At 35.4% G+C, this 17,707-nt stretch overlaps 1 protein-coding gene across 7 annotated transcripts in view; it reads left to right on the top strand.

Moving 5' to 3' along the window:
- VPS13B (vacuolar protein sorting 13 homolog B) overlaps positions 1–17,707 on the top strand; it is a 418,409-nt gene that overhangs the window by 51,783 nt on the left and 348,919 nt on the right. For all 7 annotated transcript variants that reach the window (XM_086881610.1, XM_086881633.1, XM_086881628.1 and 4 more), the window contains exons 8-15: positions 260–525; positions 3,121–3,216; positions 3,552–3,674; positions 5,825–5,962; positions 7,363–7,450; positions 12,398–12,589; positions 13,165–13,334; positions 16,206–16,400. In XM_086881610.1, coding sequence (XP_086737736.1) covers positions 260–525; positions 3,121–3,216; positions 3,552–3,674; positions 5,825–5,962; positions 7,363–7,450; positions 12,398–12,589; positions 13,165–13,334; positions 16,206–16,400 — 1,268 coding nt within the window. The remainder of the gene's footprint in view (positions 1–259; positions 526–3,120; positions 3,217–3,551; positions 3,675–5,824; positions 5,963–7,362; positions 7,451–12,397; positions 12,590–13,164; positions 13,335–16,205; positions 16,401–17,707) is intronic.

Genomic DNA, 17,707 nt, shown 5'->3' with positions numbered 1-17,707 from the left:
TAAGGTTGTGATACTAAGACTATGGCAAAGACCTTTAATATTTTTTGGAGGAAAATGTTAATGAACCAAAGAAGTGTTTGAAAACTCATATTCAGTAATTTAAAATTTGTACTGACTTGCTATGATTATAAGCCAAATATCAATGAATGCTGCATGGGATGCTGTGCAAGATAAATTTCACATACCATAAATTTGAGTTTAATAAATAAATTTTTAAGTATGGTTTATCTGATATTGAACTTTTCTTTTGTTTTAAAAGGCACAGAAGATGAAGCAAGCTCAGTAATGCAGTATCCTACACAGTACATTAGTCAAGATCCTTATTTGCATCAAGATGATGACCAGCAACAAGGATGGGTTTCTTGGGCTTGGTCTTTTGTTCCCGCTATTGTGAGTTATGATGATGAAGAGAATGATTCGGGTGGAATTGATGATGGAACAGGAGAACAGCAGAAGTCTCAGTCCCTCAAAGATCCTATTATTTCAGTGGGTTTTTATTGTACAAAAGCAACAGTGACTTTTAAGGTAAATGTTTCTCTGTGTCATAAAGGATTCATTTGACTTGTTGAGGAAGTGCATAAAGATTTTCTAAGCATTCGTATACTGTTTGATTCAAGAAAAATGTTACTGGTATTATGAGGGGAGTATTAAGTTAATGGATAACAAGAAATGTGAATGCTGAAAATTCTTCTTCCATCATATTGGACATGAGATGGTTTGGCAGTGAGAGTTGGTTTTGTTATTTGACCTAGAATTTGAATTTAAACTTTATAATGTTCAAAGGAACCAACTTAGTTTATTGGATGAATATTTTTTGATGGGAAAAAAAGACTGAAGGCTCTCTGTGAATGTTCAATGCAGTATTCTAGCCATCTGATGTTTATGCAAATACGTATTTCTTTATAAAAACCCCATTAGTTTAGAGCTAGGATTGGAGGAATTTTTAGAGACTACTCTTGTTTTGGACTGTTGAATGTGAAAATATGAATTTAACTTGATAATGTTGAATTAATGTTCCATAGGTTGAAATTGTATTTAAGGAAAAAAAGGATAAATAGTACATATAAGCTGAGCTATAAACTGTGAATGTAGAGAAAGATTTAAGTATTAGCTCTAAGCAAAGTTGAAAATTGTTAGTGGCCTTTTTTCTAATATTTTTTAAGCTTGCTGAAGGAAATATGGAGAGCCTGACTAAGATATTGAGATGTTCTGACAGGAATTAGAAACTACGATATTGAATTAGCAGAATACTTGTAATATGTCAAACTATTTGCAAGCAATTCTATCTACATAACTACACAAAGTGGCTCTTGGCTTTACAATTAAGCATGTATTAAATCAAGGTCAAAACTTTGCCACAGAGTAATTTTGGATGATTTTTATGACTGTGAGTCTTTCAGATGAACTGCAAGACTTTTGTAACTCTCAAACAAAAATTATGTGACTGATTATATCCAGTGCCATCAGGAGCTCCCTGGCCCTTTCTTGCCTGTTTGGCTTGACATCTGTGCACAAGAGTGTTTTATGGGGCTTTATCCCTGATTTAGCTATTTTTATTTAGTGGTGTAGAAGGGCATTTAGCTGCTCAGCAACTGTCAGGGTGAGACAAGTGACTTGGAAAGCTGTGGATATTCTGTGGGGATATTGATGTTTTAAGCCTTCAGCCTCCTGAAGAACTTCATTGCAAAATTTGAGGATATCAGCAGCATTCAAGCATTCAGTCATGTTTTCTTGTGTCAGTCTGCTTCAGCCCTCATTAAAAGAGGCTAAAAATAAATCAAATTTTCCCCTCCATTAATTATATTCCTTGGACACCACTTGAAACATTAACGAGCCACCAAAGCTCAAATTTCTCATTTATCATGGCTCAGCATTTTCTTTTACACTGTCATACAGTAGTAATTTTGTGCTCTTGTTCCTCATGCAAGAAAACTCATTAAAAATAATATGAACTTCTTTTTTGAACATGTGTTTTGCTATAGAGGATTTTCCTAATGCTTCATTTGCAAGTTCACGCATTTTATATTAGGAAGTGATTAAAAACTACTCAAAATGTAACATTTTGCATTGTAGAAATTTCAAATGTGATGTGTGATGCTAATATGGTGACAGGAGGAAAACAGAATTCATTGTTCTGCTTGCATGCAAAGAGTGTATGGAATTAATTTGTGGTTCACATTTTGGTTAAAAAATAAGGTCAAGTTTCTGCATTAACATTTTGAACAGTTGATATCATTCCAGCTAAAAATCATGCCAAATTAAATGTACCATTTTCTAATAATGGTGAAAACTATTCTTGTAATGTCTGAGTTCTTCTAATCAATTAATTGCTTTTCCTCTGCAATAATTGCACACAGGTGAAGGGTGATCAGTGATTTTTTCTTCCAATTTTCTTGGACATTTGGATTACAAAATTTTCAATTGAAACAGCATCCATGTGTATCCAGTCTTGAAAACAAAGGGAGTGTGTAGATATTTTTATAAAAATTAGGATTTGAAGTATTTAAGCTGTACACCATGAAGTAACTTGTGTTTTTTCATGCCAAATCTAATATATTCAATACAGTGTGCCTCTTTTCTTGTTTTTCTTAGTTGTAGGTTATGTGCTTTTTAACCTATGCATGTTTTCCCATTTTGAATTTTTATATCAAAAGCATGCAAGAAATATAAATGCATGTTGTTCTTGATTGCCATGAAGGAAACAAAAATGTGTATGGTTGTAATCAAAATGTGTCTGTAATATTATCATGATGCTTAATTATTTTCTCAGAAGAATAAATAAAGTAGTAATGGATTTTTACAGCAGTTTATAAGCTCATTTGATATTAATAATGCAGCTGTGTATCTGTTTCATCTTCTCACACAGTTTCTCTTTAGATAAGCAAACTAAAAATTAGGATTTTAAACATTCTGTTATAGCATATTTCAAACAGAAGCTGAATAGGAGACATTCTGGTATGGGTAATGTGCTACAGCTGTTTAATTTTACCTGTTTCCTGATGGTTAATGTATTTTTGCCCATAGTTTACTTCATCTTTATCAGTTCTGTGTATTAATGACCATACTGTTGTTTAATACTAATACTGAATTTTATAAGGTGTTTATCCTATTGTTCTTTAGCTCACTGAAATGCAAGCTGAAAGTAGTTATTACAGTCCTCAAAAAGTAAAATCCAAAGAAGTTATATGCTGGGAACAAGAAGGAACAACTGTTGAGGTAATTTGACATTGACAGGGATTTTTTGGATACATTTTAAGTAATGTACCGAATAGTCACCAGTAAAATATTTTTTCATTATTTAATTGCTGATCTTTCTTATTCTGTCATATTGGATTTTTTTCTTGTAATAATAATGTAGATATTAACTCTCTAAACTTCTGTGCTATAGTGGTCAAACTCTTTCCTTTCAAGTGCCCTGTCTGATTGCTATTTATTAAAACTCTAAATATATGAAATAAGCATATTTTGCTTTGTTTTTGTCCGTCTTCTGTTTTTCTTGTGGAGTAGAAGGCTTAAAAATGTAACACATATTTTTTCTTTTTCCTCCTTAGGTCCTTATGAAAGGTGAACTTTTTTTTGATTGCCAAATTGGTTTTGTTGGTTGCCAAGCTATGTGCCTTAAAGGAATTATGGGAATTAAAGATTTTGAAGAGAACATGAATAGGAGTGATGAAGTGAGTATATTGAAATATCAGTTGATTTGCTAAATAAGCAGTTATGTTATCCTTTATTAAAATATCTGCAAAAATTAAAGACTACTGTTACCAGTTGTGATTTTTGGATGTTACTGTGATATAGAACTCAGTGTCCATTCCTTAGAGTTGAAAAGACGAATATCTCAGATTGAGTAGAGGCAGAACATAAGACTTTTATAAATCTTTTTGGACAATAACCCATTGTTGCCTTTGTTGTCATACTTGGATTTTGTATAACAAATTAAAATAGATTTGAAAATCTTTGAAAATACTTAAATCAACCAAAGATTGGAAAGGAAGAAATGGGAACACTGTATGTTGAAGATAATAAAAATGTGGTGCGAATACTGAATGAGTGTCTGACCTCACTTTTCAGTAAGACTCAGTCTTACATGAAGTGAAGGACTTAGACAGTATTATTGTTTGTATTTTAAATAGATGCAAATCTTCAACAGCTTAAGACAAAATCAGGTATCATTATGAACTGCTTTAACAATACTTAATGAAGTGTTGCATGAAATTCTAAGTTCAATAATGATGATTTTTAATTCATAAGTGTAATTTATGATTATGTAATTAAATTTATAATTTAATTCAATAAGTGTAGATAGAGTACTGCCCTAAAGTATTGGAGAACAGCAACTGTTATCTATGTGTAAATAAAAAATTTCAAGTAATACAGCCAAGAAGAGACTGTTAACTTCATTTTAGTGCTTTGTGAAGTCTTGGAGAGTATTTTCAAGAGAAAAATTAAGAATATGAAAGAAAATACCAAGTGTCTATATTTATGGGAAATATCTCCTAAACTGGGAAATTGTATACTGTATTATGATAGATGTGATGGGGCAGCTTCTTCTCTTTCTCCTGTGAAAGTATCATAGCTTGGCATCCATTTCAGGTGTTTGTGCAGAGCAGAAATCAAGAAAATATCCTAACACAGCTACTTAGTATGACATTGTTGGGATTTTAGTGATGCAGTAGGACATCCTGCATGACTGGTGTGCTGCAGTGGATACACAGAGGATTTTGCAGAAGGAGAGGCTGGGGAGGCAAGGATGAGAAACTGCAAAAATGCTATGCTGGCCTTGTTAAGGACAAGGGAGATGTGGCTGGGGATGTGAGGGTGGATAGCCACCTTGTCTGTGGCATCTGAGATTGTCAGAGAAAATCTAGAGAACTGATTTTTTTTGACTGAGGTGGGTGGGTGAGCAGGAGAATTTCAGAGATTCATAAAATAGTCTATGATGGAATGGACTCAGAAAGAACATCAAGTCCAACTCTTAAGTGAATAGCTGGTATGGGGATTGAACCCACACCTGTGGCATTATTAGCACCATGCTCTGACCAACTGAGATAATTTCCTTTAGGTTAGTTAAGAAGGGACATTTTGGGTCTTACTCTTACTCATTTTTCTGCCACTCTAGTCTAGAAATATAGGAAAGTATCTGCATTATGACAGTGGTGATGATATTGCTTACCTGTTATCTTTGTACTACTGTGGTTGTGGAATTGGTCCTTTCATAAAGGTTCTGGCTCTGCCTGTGATTGAGAATAGGTAGGTGGAAAAAATAAATCTAAATAACTTTTTTGGATTAATAACTCTTGTTAGGAAAGTTGTATTGATTTCATAAGGATACAAATCGGAGAGAAGGCATGTTAAAATCTAGATTAATAAATAAAGGTACTGTAGCAATGAGGTCATATATGGAAATAACTGATTGCCTTGAAGAGGATGGATACAGCATCTGAAAGGAGTTGGAAGCCAGAAATGGAATATACAGTGACAAGTTTGTGTATACTCAAGAGGATTGGGGCAAGATTTGGAGTGATGATGATCTGAGCTTATTTGTTGTTAAAATGCAACTAATGCATTCTGTATTATGAGTTGTATAATATTCATTGGTTCAGGTGATTTTTATTGATTTGAAAATGCGGAAGCAGTTGACAGAAGCTTATGTTATACAAATAAAATTAATTTCATTGTTTCATCTTCATTCATAATGAAATATGCTCTTGCAGGTTACTATTCTGTGTTGTCATGTTTTTGTTAAGACAAAATTGAAACTGCTCTGTTAACTTGACAATATGTTTTTTTCTTCCCCTGCCTCACTTTCTACTACCTCATGAAGGAGGCATGCTTCTTTAATTGTGGAGAAAATTTGAGCGTGAAAGGAATGACATACCTTACCAATTCACTGTTTGATTACAGAAGTCCAGAAAATAATAGTATTCGTGCAGAATATATATTGGATGCAGCTCATCATAAGGTCAGAAAATTGCATTTTTCTTATAAAAAAATTTCCAGTGCTCTCTAATGGATTTCTTACAATTATTTAGATCTGTGTACTATTAGAGGACTGAATTCTTTTTACTTTTACACAATTAACTGAATCTTACTTTGCAGCCAGCCCCCAAAAAAAAAAAAAGTAAATCTGTTTGCGTTAAAAAAAAGACACCCACAAAAGCCGTGCCAAAAACAGAGCCAAACTGAAAAAACATGTCCAAAAGAAACCTCAAACTCCTCTCCTGCCCCCAAAACTGAATTAATGTCATAGTTTCCAAAAGCAGTAACCACAGAAGATTTTAAGAGGCAAAAAGACATACAAGAGAGTACTAGCGAAAGTCAAGCTTTACCAGCGTGTATTTTAAACCCAAACAATAAATAGTCTATGGTCGTCAAACTAAGAAGTGCTGTCAGATTTGGACAGTATTAATTTTGTTGCTTTCGTTCTATATTTGTCTACTTAGAGAAGGATTTGGTAATTCTGCGTTTTGTGGAGACAAATTTACAGGCACCTCTAGTGTCTGTTGTTGGAAATTGTGTAGTTAAACTTTATTCCCTGGTTGTCTGCCATTATTAAAGATTGGCTGCAGTGACCGAGGTGGTCCCTTCCAGGTGTTCTCATAGGTGGAGATCTGTGCTGTTTATTGTATGGGTAAACCATTTACCATTTTTTGTAATTTTTTTTTCAATTTATCTAATTTCCTTTGAATTTAAATTTTACTGTTTTCACCTTTTTAGTACTATTGATAATGTGTAACCATGAAGAATCACATGAAAAAATGAAATTAGTAAAATCACAAGTACTTATATTCAAACTTTTCCCATAATGTTTTAAACTTTACTCCATCCCTGCTCTGTCTTCAATGCTTTTACAATTTTCCCATTTTTTTTGGCAAGAGAGGAATCAAATTTGCTGTGTAATGTATTATATTATGTATAAATCCCAATGTTGGCATAAAATCTTGATAAGTTTCCTACTGTTGAAGGATAAAACCACAATATTCCTTGAATAGCGAAACCAAATTGAACGAGCTAAAGTTTTCAGCATATTTAATTAGGTCGATGTGTTGCATGCAAGAGGTCAAATGAAGAATATTTACTACATTAAAGGTACTAATTGACGAGATGTTATTGATTAATTGGTCAGCATGTCCACAGGAATTATGGATGTGCATTTGTGTGGCCTCAAATGGAAGTTGCATTACCTATCAGAAAGGTGAATTCCTTGTGATAACCTCTGTCCTTTGCTTTGATAAACCTTTCCCTGTGTTGATGCACAAATCCAAACAAGAATGTATCTCTCTAATACCAGTCTATCAGTTAGTAATCTCAAGATTCTTTCCTTATACAACATTTTCTTTGTTTGCTTTGCTTTGTTGGTAGGAGACATACACAGAGATAGCCGGAATGCAGAGGTTTGGGGCTTTCTACATGGATTACTTGTACACAATGGAAAGCACCAGTGGCAAAGGTACCTTTTTTTTTCCTTTGTTTACCCTGATAAATAATAGAAACAAAGACTTTTCATGCCCAGATGGTCCTTGACCAACTGTCCTCTGACTTACCTTAGATTTACCATCAGGATCATCATTAAAATGCTTTCATCTTCATTGACGTTTTCAGATGTTAGTTGTTTTGGTTAGCTGTTAATTGTTGGTATTCTTCCTTTTTTATTTTTCTTTTCCTGCATAAGTAATCATAATGATATTTTTTATAGCCAGTTGCTAAACTGAAAGTAATTATCTTGTAGCAGTGGTGAAGTTCCTAAGTATGATGTCTTTTTTTTAAAAATTGTTATTATTGACTTTGCATATAAAAAAATACCTTGAGAAACCCTGGTTGAGGAATGAGATTGACCATATACTTGGCACAGAAGATGAAAAGGACTATTGTTTTTCTTTTAAGAAGAAAAATGCAAGGATGCAAGACAGTGTGAAATGTTATCTTTAAATATATGTATCTAAAAAATTTGATGAGCAAATATTAGCCTAAACCATGTGCACATAGATATTGGCTAATTCTAAATAGCTTTTCTGATTCCTATAAATTCTTTTCTAAGTCTGAGAAGTGGATTTAATGAAGTAAGTATATTTGCTTTTGTTAATATACTTGTACTATATATACTTATACATATATAAATGTATAATTTTGTACTTTTGAGTGTCACAAAAGCTGGGACAATGAAGTTCATCTATCAACAAGTAATATGTTTATATGTTTGCACAGATAACCTTATCACTAATTGTGATATAATTTCCCCTTCACTGCTCAGAACACTGTCATCTACAGCTGCTGTTCTATAATTTTATTGTCAAGTTAATATTACTTTCTTCCCCATCTGTGTTATTTATTATTATGAATACTATATATCTGTTGGGAACTTCTTGCTATTTTGTGACTGAACATTTACCCTTCTTAGCTACATAGTCCAACTTATCTGGGGTTTTGTTTTTTTTTGTTTTTTGTATTTCTATTTCTTTGTAAGAGAAATCACAACTCCTAATGTTTGACTTTGTTTTCTGGATGTGGTTGACATTAAGTCTAAAAGGAGTAGGAAGGAAACTTCTAGTTTCCTTAGAGATGGATCATGAAACATTTACAGAAATGAGTAAATAGTGCTATTGCCCTCCTCAGCAGAGACATACACCAGGAAATGTAACAGTTTCTTCCTGACTCTGAGGCTTTCTTCTGTTCCATAAGTGTGGTGTGAAGCTCTGAAAATGTACAATTAAGTCAAACTTCTACTGCTGACTTCTGGTTTTAATAAGATGTAAATGTTTAATTGCACATTGAACTTCTGTGTAGAGAAGTTGAAAACCTTGGGTAGGCTGTATCTCCTTTTTGAATCTTAGTATAGAAATTTAAATATGCACAGACTGTGTGTATTATAAAGAAAAATTGATTTTGTGGAGTATTTTGTCATGTTTCTCTGAATGCATAAGGAATGTTACGATCATATCTCTTCCTGATTTTTAACTATATTACTGAATTCAGAAATACTTTTTTCTTATCCTCAGTGCCAGGCTATTGTACTTTCTGACCACATTTTCCTTCCTTAGCTTCTCTTTTTTTTTTCTTCCAGGATGCCTTCTCAAAGCCTTGGCTCCTATTTTCTCCATCAGTCATTAGGAAAACACCTCACAAAATGTAGCTTGGCTTCCTATGAAGTCATACTTTGTGCTTTTATGTCAGTATTGCTTCTTTAACTTCAGCAACCTGGCTGCATAAAAGAGTGGAATAATTAATTTTTAAATTGTTTAAATGGTTGCTGTTTCTCTAGAGCCAAGAAATTAAAATCTTAAAATTTCAAATGGTTTTGTTCCTCAGAAAAGCAAATGTGATGCTTTCTGCTAGTTATTTTCTAGCTAATTTTTCCATTTTATGGGTTAAATGCATAGCTGTTAAATAGAATGTAAACAAAAGGGTGTAAAATATTTATTTAAGATGAAGGTAAAAATATCTTAAGATTTTGAAAGCAATATAAATCTGTTGCATTTTTAATGTGTTGTTTATATGAAAGTTTGAGTTTTACTATTTCTTATTTTGGTATAACTGTTTCTAGTTACAATTACTGCACACCACATACCATAAAACAATGAACCCAACTTAAGTTATAGGAGGGAGTAACTGTGATTGTAAGATTTTTATCTGTCAAGGCAATTTTGGTTTGACACATTCTTCGCACCTTTAACCTTTCCTGAAGCATAGGATTACTGATTAAACCACAAGTGCCTCCTGGATAACATAAACCCTCAGGAGTTTCATCTGTCACTTACAGAAGTGCATTAATCAATTTCAGTATTTTGAATGAAAGCAAGATCGTCATGCACAGTAGTCTTATTTTGACATTTTGTCTGTCTTCCCCTTCCTTTTTTTCTGGTTTTTTGCTTTGTATTTCAGTGCAGAACAATGCCTCTGAAACATTACACAGCCTGTCAATTCCCTGATCACTGATTTGCATGACCTACAGACCTAGCAGGGTGCGCTGTTAAAGTTACTTTATGTTTGTAATGTGTACACCTCTACTTTGCTGGCAAGTTTATTATGCAGCACTCATTTTGATATTTTTGGTTGGTTAGAAAGAGACACACAACATACAGAGAGCTTGAAAACTCAGTGATTGAAAATTGGTTTTCTTTATGCATCTGTGAAGTTTCAAGTCATCTGTGATCACCTACTTCTGTAGAACCAATAGGTTTTTCTACCCTATTCCCTTTGCACTTAGGTGGAATTAACTGGAACTGTTCCAGAAAGTGGTTTGTATAAATTCTGTCACTGAGATGTATTATTCATATACATAAAATATATACAGGCAAGGCTGATTTTTCCTCTTTGAAAAGGCAGGCTGTTACTACTCCTGGCCTTATTATTTTTTGCCTTATTATTTTTTATGTGATGGTATGGTGTTTTACACTTTTTGGTAGTGTTCATCTAAACGGAATACTCTGTAGAATTGGAAGGATAAAAGTATATATGTTAACTGCCTATAAAATAAATGCAGAAGTCAGTATGCCGGGCTTTAAAAAAATCTCTTTCAGGATTCATTCAAAAGATTGTAACTCAGTTGCAGCTGAAGATTTGAGTAGGTTTTATAAGGTAGTGTCCTTCTGTCCTTTTATCTTTCTTTTATTGTTCTTTTTCTTCTCAGAAAAACAACAAACCAAGGGAAGCAGAGGCTATAAATGCTCTCACCATCAACTTCTGTTAGGATTTTAAGGATAAAGTTAATTCTTCTGCTGACTGTATAAGCCTGTAAAGGCCTGCAGAACATTAGGCCAGCTGCGCATCAAATTCGGCATAGTCTCACTTTGAGGACCTTTTTCCTTACCAGTGCTTAGAAGCAACAGTGTTTTATGGAGTATGATTTAAATATAAAGGAAAAAAAATCCTGTCCTTGCTTCCTTTTCCACCAAGTTCAACTTCTCTCAATATAAAGACTGTTTTGAATGAGTGCAGTTAAAAGAGTACAGTTAAGGAGAGAGACAAAAGGGTGAATGGGTTCCTCTTGGGCAAGGAGAAACCATGGAATTGTTAAGGTGGGAAATGAACTCTTTTAAGTCATTGAGTCCAACCATTAACCCAGCACTGCCATGTTCGCCACTAAACTGTGTCCACAAGTGCCATACTCATACATTTGTGAACACTTCCAGGGATTGTGGTTACAATGCTTCCCTGGTCAAGTTGTGCCAGTGCCTGTAGCCAATTTCAGTGAAGAAATTTTTCCCAATATCCAATCTAAATCTCCCCTGGTACAATTTGAGGCCTCTCATCCTGTAGCTTCTTACCTGGGAGAAGAAACTGACTCCCTGTCCTTGCTATGCCCTCCTTTCTGGTAGATCTAGTGAGCAATAAGGTCTTCTCTCAGACTAAACAACCCCAGCACCCTCAGTTGTTCCTCAGAAGTATTGTGCTCCAGGCCCTTCACCAGCTCCATTGACATCTCAGAATCCATTTAATCTCTATGCTTATTTTGTCAGATTGTTCATTTATGTAATGGTCAGCAAGATATTTAATGTTTAGTGCTTGTGTCAAAGCAATGAAGACACTGTCAAAGTGATGATCTTAGGAAAAAGAATCAGAGTGAAGTTCTGCAAGCTAAATGTTAGAGGAGTAGGACTGTATTTTGTCATATGTGACAGGAAAATGTGATTTTCTGAAATCTTCATGATTTAACTGAAGAATTTCCATGAAGTATGTTTAGCGAAATAGTCATGCTTATGACTAGCTGTATGAGTAGCTTATGAGTAGCCTGTGTACACTGAATGTGTGATTGAATGGTGTTATTTTTGGTCTACCTTATTAGCCTACGTTACTGAACTACTCTTATCTCTGTTGGCTCTTAAAAGAAGCCAATCTGAGACATAATGATTAAAGAAATTTTCTTCCTTGCTGCCCATATGTCAGTGAATGGCAGTAAATATGAATGGAAGGAAGAGTTTATCGTAGTTGTCAGTCTGGTTCTTCCAGCCTTGTCAGGGCAGCTAACCTTTCAAGGGCCCAGATCTACCATGTCTTTGCAGCACACCTTTTCCTTGGTTATTGGGGGTGGATATGTCTGTGACAAGCTGTAGAGAGTTTTGAACACCACAGCTGATGCATGGGGTTAAGCTGTCATCGAAGTTCAGACACCCTCAAAGAGTCCCAAATTTGAGAAATTCAAAGTTCATGGGAGGGTTACTTAGTTTCACTCATTTTGGAGGCAAGGCAGGAATTTTCCCTGTTTGCTATGCATTTACCAGGAATAATTTTGTTAAAACCTGTTATACCAGTCATTTTATATTTGTGTGTTCTATTTGCATTTTTATATTTTTCTGTATAATTATTAAGCCTTTGATCTCAGGATTTTAAACAGAAGTAGCTGATAAAATGTGTTGTTATGTCCAATTGTTTTGTGTAACTTTTATAAAACTTATTGTAGTTTCTGGGAATCAGCAAGACCTTTCTTCAGTAAAGAGTGAAGATTTTGGAAATGTTCAGGAGATGTCTACAAAAAGCCTCATTGTGGGTCCGCTCAATCTTCGACTGGATAGCAGCGCAGTACACCGGATCATGAAAATGATAGTTTGTGCTCTGGAACATGAGTATGAACCATACAGCAGAACTAAGCCAGGTTTGCTCCTATTGCATATACACAAATAAACAGAATTAAACCAGACTACATTTAGTGTTTTGGAGGGTGCTGCTTTCAAATAGTTTTTGAGTCTGAACAGCAAAATGTAAAATAAAAGTAAATTAATCATAATATCCCCATCTGTGTTGGATGTACTTCTGAGATAGTTTCAGACACTTTGAAAGCCATTTGTTTTAATCGTAAGCCTCATGTTGAGTAAGAATAGCTGACTTCATTATCTACTCTAGCTTCATTTTGGAGTCTTAGAGAAGAAAGTATTCCTACTGGTATTTATTATTTCAAAATAATAGTCATACTGGATGAAAATGCATGGAAATAAGTATGTTGACTGCTAAGTTGAGTTTCTGAGAGCAATACAGATTTCAAGTAAGGAAAATCGAGTTAGCATTGCATTTAGCCTTAGGTAGATGCAGTATGGAATAACATTATTAACTGTGAAGGGGCAGGGGGTGAGCTTTGCATTTTTTGCTAGTCCCTAGGCATTTTTGAAACATCAGATGTAGGACACATTTTATATATTTTAGTGAAACATATGTAATCTTCATTTATTGTAGATATTATGGATGGAAGTAGAACTATGCCAAGCTCAGAAGAAGTAGCATCACTGGAGGAATACATTCCCACTAGACTTACAACGTTCACTGTTCTTAAATGTACAATTATAATCCCTGTGGCAGAATTCAATTTACTAGACCACTTGCTGCCCATAATCATGGGTGAGAAGGTATGTATGCACAGATGATTCAGTTCTTTACATCAGCATGTGCTATTCAATATAAATTTTCTTACTGGCCTCTTACTCCATGTGCTGGATATATCACTGAGTTCTGGATTAGTTTGGTGCCCGTGAGCACTTCAGATACTTAAAATGAGCGGCACCTGACTAGTTAGACTTGGAAACTGAAAGTGTCATGTGTGGATAGGAAAAATACTTTTGAATAAAAAAGGTTTTAAAGCATCAAGAAAATGAAAAGCAGTAGCTCTGATGTTTTGATCAGAAGAGTACCTGTTCTGCAGGTCTTTATAATATAATTATAGTATAATATGGTAAAGTATCAAATCTTTTAATACACAGGCTCAATAGAGATGACAGATTTTAATAGCCAGCTCTGTGTGTGCTAGTTCAGACAGGATGTCAGCAGGACTTGGGCATTTAACTGCTGAATGACTAGCTCAGAGAGACAGAAATTTCCTGATAGCCATTTGTTTTATCTTTTGAATATGTGTAGTATAATGCCATCTAAAGAATCCTGTACTGGTTTTATTCTTATAGGACTCCTTCAATGTATGAAGTTGAGGTACTGTAGGGATAAATCTGTGGCTTGTAGTAAAGACTTAAAATAGGTTTATCTCTTGTGCCACAGAAGCTGGAAGGTATTTTATGGATAAGGGAAGAAGTGTGAGGAAGAGCAAACCTCATCAGTCCTTGAGTTAAATTTCTAGGAATTTTTGTCCAGTATTTCATCTGATATGCTGAGAGAGCTGTGGTAGCTCATCCTGAAGAAAAAAATGCTTTAAGGAGACCTGATTGTGGCCTTTCAGTACCTGAAGGGGACTTGTAAAAAGGAAAGAGAGGGTTTTGTACAGGTAGATAGTGACAGGACAAGGGACAATAGTTTTAAACTAAAAGAGATCAGATTTAGTTTGGATCTTTAGAAGAAATTCTTTATTCAGAGGGTGGTGAAGCACTGGAACAGGTTGCTCAGAGAGGTTTTTTCATTTTTAGAAGTTTTTAATACATTGCACTGAGTAATGCAGTGGGATGCAGTGCTTTTTTACCTTATGGGCATGGGCAGATGGTATTTTTATAATGAACAGTCCTGTGTTTGTTTAGGCTTGAGGTAAAGCGGTTGAATTCTAGTGAATTTTCTGATTGAGGTACTGATTACTTGGAGTCTCAATTTACATTTCTTGAATGAAGCCAAGCATATTTAAAATAACAATTTTGAATTTTAGATTGAAAATCATATGTCACCTTATTGTCTTATTTTGATACATATTTAATATTTTTTTTAGATTTGTAGTATAATTTGTATTGGAAGAGTTGTTTGGAGGTATTCTCCAGGAGTTCAACATCATGGTTAAAGCAAGAGCGAGTTACTTCAGGGGTTGTTCTGTCAGGTGCTGAATCAGCACCTCTTCTGTCTCGTTCTTCTCTGTACCCTCCTAGCAGATTGCAGTAGACAGGGGTAGGATTCTTCTCTGGCCTTCTCCAGACTGAAAGACTTCAGTTGTCTCTGTTTCTCCTGAAACAGAGATCCAGCGCCATAACCACTTTGTTTCCAGCAAACTTATTCTGGTACGTGTCCGGCCTGTGCTGGGTGCAGTATTCCATTGTAATGGATAATATGAAAAATAGGCTTCGATGTCTAAAATTGTGGTATTTATTTTCTATGGAATGGCATTTTCTTTTGCTGAGATGCCTGGCATGACTATGAATACATAAAATATGACAGTGTGAAGGCTAGATCAGCATGAGATGATTATGGTGATAGTGCTTTGGAGTGATAAAAAGGTAAACAAAGATTTTATAGGATGAAATATTACAACTTTGCATATTCTTGTACTGGGTTGACCTCAGCCAGCTGCCAGATGCTTACTCAGCTGTTCTCACTCCCCTTCCTCAACAGAGCAGTGGGGGAGAGAATGGGTCAGGGTAGAGGGAGAGATCACTTACCAATTACCAGTAAGAGCAAAACAAACTTGACTTGGGACAATTAATTTCACTTATTGCTAAGAATCCAAACAACATATATCCTCTATCCCCTATCCCCTTTTTCCCTCAGACTCAATTCCACTCCTTCATTCCTTGGCTCTTCTACCTCCCACCCCTTAAAAGAGGGGGATGGAGAATGGAAGATGGGGGTCAGTCTGTAACAGGTGATCTCTGCCACTCCCTCATTCTCCCACTGTTCTGCCTCAGTGCAAGTCCTTCTGGCAGGCTGCAGTCCTTGAGGGAAAATCTGCTCCAGCATGGGCTCTCCTCAAGGCTGCAGTGCCCTTCAGGACATACTCACCTGCACCAGCATGGGGACCTCCTTGGGCTGCAGTGTGGATGTCTGCTTTTGTGTTGTCCCCTTCACGGGCTGCAAGAGAATCACTGCTCTGGTGCCTGGAGCACCACTGCTTCCCCCTCCTTCTCTGACCTTGCTTTTCATGTTGCTGTTTCTCACGTAATCTCTGAGTCTTTGCAGCCTGGGTGGTGTTTTTGCCCATTGTTAAATCTGTTTGCACAGAGGTGCCCCCAGCTTGGTCGAGGAGCTCAGCTGTGCCCTGTGGGTGCTGTTGCAGCACTAGCTGGAGCAGGCTGAACATGGCCCAGGACAGCTCCTGGTGTCCCTCACAGAGTCTGCCCCTGCACTGCCAGCACCTGGACACCTGCAACTGGACATCTGCAATTCCAGATAAAAAACTGATTAATTAAAACTTCCAAGAAAATATTTTGAAAGATTTGAGGATTTATAGTATAATGCCATTATATCTGTAATTAGTTTATTTCATGTAGCTTTTCTTGTGTGTTTAGGTAAGAACATACAGATATAAGTAATACATCTGCGATATAATTATTAGATATTTTTTTTCCTCCCTGCCCTAGAACTTCAGTGGACTGTTAAATGCTGCAAATTTCCAGCCCCTGCGGCCTTTACCTTCCATCCGAATTTTGGTGGATAAGGTTAACCTGGAGCACTCAGTGCCCATGTATGCTGAGCAACTGGTGCATGTGGTCAGCAGCCTCGGCCAGCCGTCTGACAACCTGCTTCATTACTGTTACTCACACTGCTATCTGAAGGTAAATGAGGGCTTGAGATGGGTGCTGAGGAAAAGATCATGTACGTTAAGTTAATCCTAAGTGTTAGCAGGTTTCCTGTAAGAATGTTTTCAGCTAATCTGAAAGGCCATAGAGTAAACACATTTCACAGAACGTTGTTGTTTGGGATTGCTGCTTCTGACTTGAGCCAAGTGTTTTGTAATATGCACTGAGGACTTCATATGAGGAAACTGCAGACCGAAGCCCCAAGGTCCTTGTGAATGAGTTAAAATTATTCAGAAAGAAACCCTTTTCCTCATCTGAGATAATGCTCCTATGATTTGTAGATTGCTGCAAAATTCACTTACATATTTGATGGGAAGTTAGGAGGAAAAACCATCACTGCTAGTAGTATTGAAAAAGAGCAAAACCATCACAGTGAAGATATGCAATCACAAACTGTTAACAAACAATTCAATTGTTTTTCATTATAAGAGGACAGATCTTTGAACGTTCTCACTTAAAGATGCATTATATGAGAGGAGCTCTTATTGTGAGGCTGGGGGAAGCTTAAGATATGGAAAACTGTTTTGAGACAATTCAGTTGCCGTCTGCTCTGAGGAATTCTCAAGCAGGCTTTTCCAACCTTCTAAGATGTGCTTAGGAAGTTTGAAACCTTTTGGATGTTACTAAAATACAAATATTTAATACTACTACTGTTAATTTTAGTCAATTTCTCAGTTATCTAATCACCTCCATACTGATATGTTAGTAACAATTTAATTATTTAAGTCTTTATTATCTGCATACAAAAAACTGTTTCAGAATTGCATGACAAGCTTTCAGTTTTCTGGGTGCAGTGTTTACCCTCTGTCACATTTAAAGTGATTGGAATTGCAGTACTGCAAATCACTGGTACGTTTTTCAGTTTGAGAGGATTTTTTTTTCTTTTCAGAAAATGTTTTAGTAGCAAAATTTGGACATCAGCTTTGGGTTTTAAAGGGTTTATTTGCTAGTTTTAATAATGGCTGAATTGTTCTGTTCTTGTGAATAGTGGTACAGCATGTTAAAAGACAACTCTACAACAATTTCTTGCCATATTGAATGGGGAAAAATCATAAAGAATTCTTGTGATGAATCTTTCTTTTGCCAGGCTCTTATTAAGCAGAAAAGCTTTGAAGGGAAGCTTCTAATTTCCTTAAATACTACTCTTTTATACCACATAATATATACCAGTGGTATATATTATAATTACTCAAAGTGATTTTACTTTGTATGAAAGGCAGTATGTATTCTTCAAGTTTAAAGGATATAGACGAAAGTATTTGAATTGAAAAATTGTAATCTGG

This window comes from Cyanistes caeruleus, chromosome 1 (assembly GCF_971803275.1).
Source record: "Cyanistes caeruleus chromosome 1, bCyaCae1.hap1.1, whole genome shotgun sequence".
NCBI classification, from domain to species: Eukaryota; Metazoa; Chordata; class Aves; order Passeriformes; family Paridae; genus Cyanistes; species Cyanistes caeruleus.
This window is presented reverse-complemented; position numbering and strand designations above follow the sequence as displayed.